The following is an 11076-nucleotide window of genomic DNA, read 5'->3' as shown; positions in this document are numbered from 1 at the left end:
TTATTGCTAAAAATTAATGTAATTTTTTCTTATATTCAATTATTTGTATAGATTTTTTATTAAATTTTAGTTAAAATTCAAATATAACTTAATGATTTTATAAATAATTTATTAATATTTAGTTAAAATTTATTGATAATTAAATAATTAATTTTTAAATTTAATAAAAGCTTATAACAGATTGAGATAAAAACTTAAATTTTCTTTTACATAATTAAAAGGAAAATGAATTATATTGTCTCTGATTGTAGATAATTAAATAATTAATTTTAAATTATACGTATATAATATAATAAAATTATATATTTAATAATATTTTATGTCATAACTCCATAATAAATCGAGCTTTAGCATTAGGAAAGACAGATTATTCTCTTGGTCTTAAGCCAACGGAGGCGGCATAATACCATAATAAAAAGTAGCAAAAACGCCTTCTCTACAATTTCCTTAGCTCAGCACGTGAAAAATTAAACTCAGGAAACCTTCAAATTTGGGTTCTAAATTCGTCTATAAAACCATGGCAATGGGTACATCGCTTTCCACCATCTCTACTCTTTCTAACTCTCAATCTCCTAATTAATCTCATATCACTCTTTTCTCTAGCCTTCTCTCTCACTACTCTTTGAAAATGGCTACTGTATCTACGCAGTCCAACACCTTCTCAAGCTGCCTAATCGATGTAAGCTTTGACATGGATGAGGCTCTCACTTTGCCTCCAAATTTCGGCCATCAAATCTCCGAATCCCACTTTTTGGTCGCCGATATGCCTACGGTTGTTTCGGATGATGTTTGCTCCGTTTGCATGGAGCGTTTCCAGTCAGGCGTAGGTGGGAAACGAGTCCCATGTGGCCACGTCTACCATGCAGGTTGTATCTCCTCCTGGCTCTCAAACTGCAACTCTTGCCCTCTGTGCCGGTCTAACGTCTCCAGTGGAAAATGAGTAGGAATTTTTTCATATCTCTTTCATTCATTTCTGGGTTTTCTTTTGATCGGAAAGATTTATTATTTTCACAAGGAGATTAATAATTTTTTCCCAAATCAGACTTCTTCTTCTTCTTCGACTAAATCTAATCAGACTAGACAATGCCAGCCAGCCTCTTGATTGCCAGCCTCTTGATTATGTGTGTTCTGCCCATTTTAGTCATTTAATTATGGATTTCAAATCAAATATCAAGTTAAGGTTTTGTATGTTTTGATATCGATCATCATGTGATAGCTGGTCGAAATTCACAGTAGGACATTATTAAGTACTGTTTAATTATTAGCATTCCTTTGCAAAGAACATATTAGAGGAAGGACTGGAAAAAAAAAATCCCTTTATTTGAGTAATTAAATCCTTGTTGATCTTAATTAAGCTAAATTTCTCACAAAGTTTATATTTTTTTTATTAGAAAAATAAAATATATATGCATGATTAGTTTATATTAATGCAGCTGATGTTAATGAAAACAGAAAGCAACCCAATATATTAATGCAGTCGCCATGTGCTTCACCCATTTCCAGGGTTAAAAAATAATCCATCTCCATGTGAATGAAAAATTTTCAATCTTAAATTGCAGTCTCCCACGCATATAAGATATTTTAAATTTGCGTCTGTATTTTTTTTTTATATTGAATTAACTTCAAAATGATTTTTTTAGTTGAATTAATTTAAATTAAATCAGCCTTATTTTAATATTAAATTAAAATATGTAAGTTGATTCGATAAAGAAAAGTCATTTTAAACTTAATTCAAAATTTTTAAAAAATATAAGTAGATAAATTTACAATACATCAAAAGTATTAAATTTTAGTGTTTTTTTCGATATAAAATTTTACTTTTTTCATATTAATAGCAAGTGAGGCTCGTGATATTATATAAAAAGAGCGTTTACTTTAATAATACATAATAATTCCTTTATTTTATATATAAAAAAAATTCTTACTTTTCCACTCTTTTAACGGTTGAAAATGGAAGAAAATTTGCATTTGAACACGAAATGGAATTTGAATAGCTTGATGTATGCCATCTATATCGTTATCTTAAATTATCCATTAACACCGAAAACGATCAGAGTTGACCTGCAATATAAAAAGATCAAAAGGTAATATTAATTAATTAAAAGAATGCGTATATACTTAATACGTGTTAATGAATTTTAATTTAAAGATATGAAATTCGAGTCTTTTTCAAATAAATTAATAATATATGAAAATATTCTTGTTTCTTCCCCATATAAACAAGAGATTTCATTTCAGATCACAATCACAAACAGTACAATATGAAAACGACGATCTCTTAACAGAAGGTTAAAAGAAAGTCCATCATAAGATAATTCTATCCCATTCACTAAACCTTACACTAGCTAGTAGTGTAAACTAAACGGCCGCCCCAGTCCTCTACGAGCCATTGCGACAGCCGATGCACTTGCCTTTTCCATCTTCACCACCATTGGGACGGTTAGACCAGAGACAGAGCATGCGTCTATGGAGGCATTCAAGGAGGAACACATGCATTTAGGCATCACCCATCTTCATAGTAACATGGATATGAGATGTTGATAATCTTGAGGAGGGTGAACAAACAAGATAAATCTTAAATTAAAAAACTGTGGAAGCTTAACCCATGAAGGGTAGCGAGAAGCCTCCATAGTTTTAATGAAATAATATTATTTACTGTATTAAAATTATTATGATTTTAATTAGAAAGTGCCAAATATTAAAATAATTTTTTTTTCAATATAAGACTCATTTTATCTTTTTTAGTACTGAGATATGAAAATTTTTAATGTTGAAGTTTCTTTGAATAATTTTAAATATTAGACTATATATTTCAGTTAATTTTATCAATATTTTTAAAGGTCTCTTAAAATTTCTTATATCCTATTTTATATTTTGAATTCTTTACATCAAAAATTTCTCACTTAATATTTAAGATTTTATGTTATCTAAAAAATTGTAAGATATTAAGTTTAATACTCAGTGGAAATTAATTATATCAAAAAATATAATTTAAAAATTTTTATAATAAATATATGATTATTTAAATTTTGACCTCTTTGTTATTTGATCATGTGCCTGTGGGGTGTTAGTGGGTTGGACGTATGTACTTTGTCAGAAGATTTTAGAATATTTTTTATGCACATTTTCCATAGAAAAATAAATTATTTTTATAATATAAATAATGAAATTTATATGATTATAAGAAATAATATAGGAATATTAAAAATATTTAATAATCTTTCTATTTTGTTAATTTTTGTTTTTCTTATTTAAATAAAAAAAATAAATTTTAATTTTATTAAATAAATAATATATTTTTAATAAAATTAAGCATAATAATTTAATTAATAATCAAACCGTAATAATTTCAATCCAAAATTTCAGTATTTACTATAATATTTATAAAAAAATCTAAAAAGAAAGTGCAAAAAATATTGTTAATTTTCTCATTATTTTCATATTTTGATAAAAGTTCCGGTTTGCAAAGTCAATTTTAAATTGCTTTTTCCCAATAATTAGTGAAATATATTTGTCGGGACGCGAATGGGTCCACGCGGCACTTCACGACGGGCCCATCTCCCTCGTCTTCTCTCCCTCGTAAAGTTACTTTAACCATATTAAATTTAGTTTTAATTTTTTTAATATTTTAATTAATATACTAAAAAAAATATTTTTTTTCTTATTTATAGATTTAATAATATTATAAAATAAATTATTTATTATTTTACCTGTTATTGAAGGGATTCTTAATTAAATTCCTGTCTTTGTCAAAGCCATTTTTTTCAAACTATATAATATGATAATTACATTTTCCCGTTTAAATTAGGAAGGAGGAGAATCGGTCTCAATTTGAGGGTTCATTGAATTTTAAATATATATAAAAATGTTTAAAAAATTGTCATGTAATATAATTTTTTTAAAATTTTTTATTTTTATATATTAAATATTAATTTTTATTTAAATTTTATTTTATATAAAATAATAATTATTTAAAATTCATTTTATTATATTTTTTAAAAATTTTAAAATTCTTAAATTTATAATATCAGACGTTATAAAATTATATTTATCTAAATCTAGTCATGTTACAATTTAAAATTGAAACTAATTAAATTTTTATTTGGCTCGAATTGCGAATAGATTGAACTAGAATTCAACTAAAATTGTTTGATTTAATTTTAGGTTAAACTGAATTTTTTAATTAAAAAAAATAAAAAAATTGAAAATAATAGACCATTGGATTTGACAAGACTAGAACCTTAGAGTAGGGTTCAGGTTCAACCTTTTTTGTGAACCGAAATTGGAATTGACCCGGCAGCTAGGTGTATGCTTATCATATTATATATCTCAAAAAAAATTATTTTAAATTAAATTTTCGATTAAATTAGAAAAAAGGTGAATTTTTTTTTAAAATTATATTAATATATATTTATATAATTAATCAATAAATATTATTTATAAATTTAAATATTTATTCTAAAAATTTTAATAATAATACTTTAAAAATAGCACGTAGCATATATCTTTTTTTCACTTTATTTATACTTTTATTGTATTTGTCAAGTAATTTAAAAATAATAATAATTAATTAATCACAAAATTATAATGAATTAAATAGATCGGATAGCTAACTTATTGATGCACTATTAATTCACCTAATTTTTAAATTTTTATTTAGATTAATTAGAAATAATTTGCACATGATTGATGAAATTATAAAAGACAATTTACTTGAAAATGTCTAAAACATAAAAAAATTAATAATTTTATGTTGGAACTTCACAGCATTAAATATAATTTTAATATTATTAAATAAAAAATTATGTTTTTGCACCTTTCTCACAATTGTGGCTTGATTGATGAATAAATTGACAAACATGGTCCATTGCAACAAAGCTGGATTATAATATCGAAGTGCAGGAGAAGTCAAAAGTCTTTACTGGGTCCAGATCTAATTTGAAAATGCATGAGATGATTGAGCATTTTCATGCTATGATATATGGCTTTGCGCGGTTCTCAGGCCTGAACCAAATTATAAAATCGGATTAAATTGATAAAAATTATATTAAATTAAATTTATTTTAATGTTTTAATTTGATTTTAATTTTTTATTAATAATTAAACCAGAATCATGTTGAATCAAAACTAAACCAAGAATCAAAGTTATCAATGTGTTTTTCTACTTTTAATATATATACACACACACAGACACATGCTCATATGCCTAATTCATAATTATATTTTCATTTTATAATTAAATATTTCATAATGAATAAATAGTTAAAAGATATATTATATAATATATTTTTACTACTATATTATATAATATGTCTAATCTAAAATTATATATGTATCTTATAGTTAAGATTATATAATTTAAAAATAGTTAAAAGATATATTAAATAATATATTATGTATTAATAATATACTTTATTATTTAAATACTAATTCAAATATGATTTTTTATAGAAATAATGGTATAAATTGTTTCAAAAATCAATAATCGAACTAAAATGCATTAAATCGAAACTAAAATAATGAAGAATTAAATTGAAATTAAAATCTTACGAAAATTTTAATTGAATTTTTATTTTTAAATAGACCCCAAATCGAAGCCGAAACTGCACTTCCTGCTATGTTACAGGCATTTCAACTCAAAATTCTACAATTTGTATTGCCAAACATTAATTAAGAAAAGAAAAAGGAAGAATATGTGTGGATTAGATTTCTTGACTCATTAATTGCTAATTTTGACTTGTAGTGAAATATTGACAAAAGTAGTTGTTAGTATTTATATTATCAAACAATCCTACTTTTTCTACGCGCAATCACTGCACAAAACGGTCTTTTTTTTGCTTGGAAACTTGAAAATTTTGCATTTCCATGACTAAGACATGAATTTGCAGAAACACAAGCCATGGATATGAAGTGGGTTATTCTACTTCTCTTTGTTATAAACTATCCATACCTTCATCTAGCTGTAGAAACTGATTATGCGTTCGCTAAGCTATCAACAACCTGGATCAACAATGACTTCATTGCTAGAGGAAGAACAAACTTTGCTGATGGTTCTATTATTAGACCTGTCCTACTTAACAATAGCAACCCTTCGAATTTTCCTGCTATTGGTTGTGGCTTCTATGGCAATCGGACTACCGACTCTTTCTTCTTTGTTGTCTTTGCAGTGCAGGCGATAAGTGATTCCACATTTGTTACAACAGTTCTTCCGCAAGTTCTTTGGACAGCTAACCGGGCCAATCCTGTCAAAGAAAATGCCACTTTACAGTTCACCAAGGAGGGGGACTTGGTGCTCACTGATGCCAATGGTACGTTTGTATGGTCCTCTAATACATCAAACTCATCTATTACTATTAATCAAATGAATGTTAGTGGCAATGGCACTCTTCAGCTTGTTAATTTGGATGAATTTAACTCGTATAGTGATATCGTTTGGCAATCTTGGGATCTCCCTGCAGACACATGGCTCCCAGGGCAAATATTACAATCAGGGCTGCATAAACTAACATCCAGCATCTCAATTTCAAATTTGGCACCAGGTTCATTTTTTTTGTCTATAGAGAAGGACAATTTGTATGCCTTTATAGATTCTAATCCTCCCCAGATGTACCATCAAATTTTCCAGCAAGGGAGTGAAACCAAGCAATTTAAAACTGGGAGTCTTAAGATTCTCACAAGTGTTGATGAAATATCAATTAATTTTGAGTCTGACACAGAGGATTTCCAATATTTGAGACTAGATCCAGATGGGCATTTGAGAGTCTACCAATGGATTCAAGGGTCAGTCTCAATAGTTGATGATATATTAACCGACAACTTAGGGAATTGTTCTTACCCCACAGTTTGTGGAAACTATGGTATCTGCTCAAATGGAGGAAGTTGCAGCTGTCCTGTCGGAAAGGATGGTGATAATCGTTATTTCACGAAGTTGAATTCAAGTCTTGGATGTATGGAAGCAGATCAGTTGTCCTGCCGGTCTTCCCATCTGCACTCTTTGATAGAACTTGATGAAGTTTCTTATTTCAGTTTTATCCCAGCTCTTTCCAGCACTGACATAGAAAGTTGCAAAAGAGCTTGCCTGAAAAATTGCTCTTGCAAAGCAGCCCTTTTTCGATACCATTTCAGCAATTCAAGTGGCAATTGCTCCTTACCATCACAGATTTTCTCACTGATGGGAACTCCACAAGGACTATTTTCTTACAACTCAACAGCATTCATTAAGGTGCAAAGATCATTGGTTGCACAAAGACCACCATCTAGTGCACCAAGCCCACCATTTATTGCACCAAGCCCAAACGATTCCATGCCTGAGCCTCCACGAAAAAAGTCAAGAATCATCATGATAATTTTGATATCTGTGCTTGTTTCTACAACAATGGCAGTTTTCCTAATTCGGTTATGCATACGATATATTAAACAAAGTTCTACAGAGGAAAGGAGCGAGAACAATGTAGACAGGGATTGGGAGAATTCATTGCTTCAGGTAACAAACTTGCCGAAAAGATTCACTTACCAAGATTTGAAGTCTGCAACAGAAAACTTCAATAAAAAACTTGGAGGAGGAGGATTTGGATCAGTTTTTGAAGGTAGTTTGAGTGATGGTACCAAAGTTGCAGTGAAGCGCTTAGATCGGTTTGGCCAAGGAAGAAAAGAATTTTTAGCAGAAGTGAAGACAATAGGTAGCATACACCATGTCAACCTTGTGAGGCTTGTAGGATTCTGTGCTGAAAATTCACACAAACTTTTAGTCTACGAACATATGAGCAATGGATCCTTGGACAAATGGATCTTCAATAGAAATCCAGAAAACACTCTTGAATGGAAAATTAGGAAGAATATCATCCTAAATATTGCCAAAGGGCTATCCTATCTTCATGAAGAATGTAAAATGAGAATAGCCCATTTAGATATCAAACCTCAAAATATTCTTCTTGATGACAAATTTGATGCTAAACTATCTGATTTTGGTTTGGCAAGGCTGATTGATAGGAACCAAAGCCATGTAATCACTCAAATGCGAGGAACGCGCGGGTATATGGCTCCTGAATGGTTGAGCAGAAAAATCACAGAAAAGGTTGATGTATATAGCTTTGGTGTTGTCATCTTGGAAATTATTTGTGGGAGAAAAAATTTGGACCTCACTCAGCCAGAGGAAGATGATTATTTACTTCTGCCCATAGTGAAACAGAAGGCAGAACAGAATCAATTAATTGACTTGGTTGACAAGTGCACCAACATGCAACAATGCATAGAAGAAGCTGTTGAGATGATAAGAATTGCCATTTGGTGCTTGCACAATGATCCCACCAAAAGGCCTTCAATGTCTATTGTGGTGAAGGTTTTAGAGGGTGTGAAGACTATGGAACCTGTTTCTGATTATGGCTTTTTGACATCTACTGTGGTGGAAGCTCCTGCTGAAGTCGTTGTGATACATTCAGAACCACAATCAGCATCAATACTCTCGGGACCAAGATGAAGCAACAAAAGGTAAATAGGTAATCATTATATTTAGAGTGTTTACATCGTCGCAGCAAGAAAGGCCAACTGCATTAGCTTTTCTAATTCATGTCAAGAAACTGTAATTAACCTCACTACTGTGTATTTGATTGTTTCTTGATTGCCTATAATAGTTTTTCTTGATTGTTCTCTGTTTGGATCTCAAGATAATGAAGAAAGGAAACCTTTTTAGGCGTCTCTTATAATATTCATGCTTTTGGTATGTAATGATCCAAGACAATGAAGATGTGCTTTTTGGTCGACTTCATTAACATAAACTTTTGTTTCCTTGCAATCAAGTTGGTCATTGTTCTTGAGGGTCTCTCATAAATTTCAGTTGAAATGCAGGACGTTTCATAGCTGAAGGATAAAGTGACCACATTGAAGAGGCATTTAACCTAATTTCTGAGTCCTAGATTGATCATTCAATCGCAACATCTATCAGAATAAGTAGACATGATGATTTTTAAGATTTCAGATCAAGGTATCGGTGTGGTTCTAGACAACAACAGTCTCAATGAGAATGATTTTATCTCTTAGGCAATGTTTGGATCTTGACTTGATTGTTGAAAGTTTGATGGAGAAAATTTGTTGTGTTAATGTGATTTTTTTTTTAATACTTTGCCCTTTTATTTTTTTTTTTTACTGAATTCATTAGGATTTAATGTTTGTTTTGGTGCTATCCATTGGACTTACCTAAATAATTATAGCTTCAAATTTTATATTTAATTAGTTAATATATTTTAATTTAAATAATTATATTTTATATTTAAATCTAAAATATAATATATATATATATATATATATATATATATATATATATATATATATATATATATATATATTCATAATTTATAGACCCATTAAATATTTGTAAGTGTGATAGAAGTAATATATAGTTGAATCTTATGAATAAATACTATATTAATCAAATTAATAAATATTAATTTTTATTTTCTAATATTGCACAACATTAACAAACATAATAAATTTCATAATATAAATAAAATATTATTTTAAATTTATAAATAATATATATAATTATTTAAATTTAAATATATTAACTGTTTAAATATGAAAATTAAAATGTGGGGTTAAAATCAACGACTTTATTTTATTCAGCCTGAATTTTGTGAAAAGAAATACTTTTAAATATTTTTATATAAGAATATTAAATAAAATGAAATTAATTAAAATAATTGTCTCTTTTAAAATTAATATCAATATTTGATTATTTTCCTAAAAAAACACATATTTCGATTGGCTTTTTTTGAAAAAAAAAAAAGAATAAATTTAAGTCACTAAAATGAATCATTTAATTATTTTATATAAAACAGGCGGGTTTATATAAAATTAATGTAATTTAGAGTAGAAATTATAATAATAGAAATCAAGTCAACTTATTGTACTTTTTTTTTTTTTTTTAAATTGAGTCATACCCTTACATAAATTAGAACCAAAATTAAAATGGCCTATGCAACACTTCCCCTCAGGCCAATTGGGGTAAAAGGACGACGAAGGGATTTGCTAGCGTGACTACACCGCATATTTGGAAAGGTGAACCAAGACACTGAATCCAGACAGCTAGGGTTTTGACAACTGCGGTGGCATTGACAAGGAAGCAGTCGGCCGTGGAGGTATAGATGTTAAATTTGGAGGGAATGTTGAAAAAATTATAATTAATTTATTTTAATTTAAATATAATTAAATTATTTTATATATCAAAACAACTTGTACCGTAACCTAATCATTTATATAAAGGATAGGTGAAGATTCATGTAGCAGGAGACCCATGGTACCCAGTCATTGCCCACACCCTATTATGGTTCAAATGGTGGCTGTGAGTTCTTGACCACAAGCCTCTGCTTTTGTACAGAGACAAGTCTAACCTGCACATGAAAAGTTACCTCCTTCACTAATGTTTTGAATTTAACATTAATACGGATCATAGCGTTCTAACACCTCAAATAACTGTATGTATAATGTTCCGCCAATAAATCTTGTTTGAAGAGGGAAAGAGAGAGAGAGAGAGAGAGAGGGTTGAGTGAAGTAGAGTTCGTTCTGGTAGGAAGCGGAGCATGGCAGGTGGTAAAGGTGGCATTGAATTTTAAAAACCAAAGAAAATATATTAACTTTGACATAATTGAGAGAGAAAAAGCGTTCCTTGTAGAAGGTAGTACAATACACTTCTTTTCTAATCAAGGAATTTGACAATTGAGCCGAGGGCCATGAAAGTTCGCACGATCTACGAAGAGGATGGAGAAGAAGCAACAGCTCAGAGATGGTGCCGTAGAAATTCCAGCTTCTAACCGAAAAGTCTCAGTCTTTAATAGTATCGATCTCTCCGGCCCTAATATCCAGCAAATGTTAGAAATAAATTAAATCGTTATAGATTACATGATTAGAGAATATGTGCACCTAAAAATATATTTATATCAATGATTCTTTATGAATAATAAAAAATAAAAGCAAAAGGTTAGTTTCACAACTTCATTCCACAGCATTCAAATTTTATCTAGATTCTATTTGATATTAAATTGATATATATATATATATATATATATATATATATATAGACTG

At 29.0% G+C, this 11076-nt stretch overlaps 2 protein-coding genes across 5 annotated transcripts; both read left to right on the top strand.

Moving 5' to 3' along the window:
- Window positions 1–628: 628 nt before the first annotated feature.
- Window positions 629–940, top strand: LOC110636342 (uncharacterized). Its single transcript, XM_021786000.2, has one exon. It carries the CDS (start codon window positions 629–631, stop codon window positions 938–940), a length of 312 nt encoding a protein of 103 aa, XP_021641692.2.
- Window positions 941–5809: 4869 nt separating this feature from the next.
- Window positions 5810–9115, top strand: LOC110636358 (G-type lectin S-receptor-like serine/threonine-protein kinase SD2-5). 4 transcript variants are annotated; one of them, XM_058129692.1, is made up of 3 exons: window positions 5810–6050; window positions 6168–8487; window positions 8845–9115. In XM_058129692.1, exons 1-2 carry the CDS (start codon window positions 5900–5902, stop codon window positions 8474–8476), a joined length of 2460 nt encoding a protein of 819 aa, XP_057985675.1. In that variant the 5' UTR covers window positions 5810–5899; the 3' UTR covers window positions 8477–8487; window positions 8845–9115. The 4 variants fall into 4 exon arrangements, with proteins under 4 accessions (XP_057985675.1, XP_021641714.2, XP_021641712.2 ...); XM_021786022.2 differs by having other exon boundaries at window positions 5810–6308; window positions 6459–8487; XM_021786020.2 differs by having other exon boundaries at window positions 5810–8487.
- The last annotated feature ends 1961 nt before the right edge of the window (window positions 9116–11076 follow it).

This window comes from Hevea brasiliensis, chromosome 11, assembly GCF_030052815.1.
Source record: "Hevea brasiliensis isolate MT/VB/25A 57/8 chromosome 11, ASM3005281v1, whole genome shotgun sequence".
Lineage (NCBI taxonomy): Eukaryota > Viridiplantae > Streptophyta > Magnoliopsida > Malpighiales > Euphorbiaceae > Hevea > Hevea brasiliensis.
The sequence above is the reverse complement of the archived record's forward strand: the minus strand, read 5'-3'. Positions and strand labels throughout refer to the sequence as shown.

Bases quoted from the DNA above. Each gene is read 5' to 3' on its own strand.
- LOC110636358 (XM_021786020.2), top strand. From the start codon at position 5,900: ATGGATATGAAGTGGGTTATTCTACTTCTCTTTGTTATAAACTATCCA.
- LOC110636342 (XM_021786000.2), top strand. From the start codon at position 629: ATGGCTACTGTATCTACGCAGTCCAACACCTTCTCAAGCTGCCTAATC.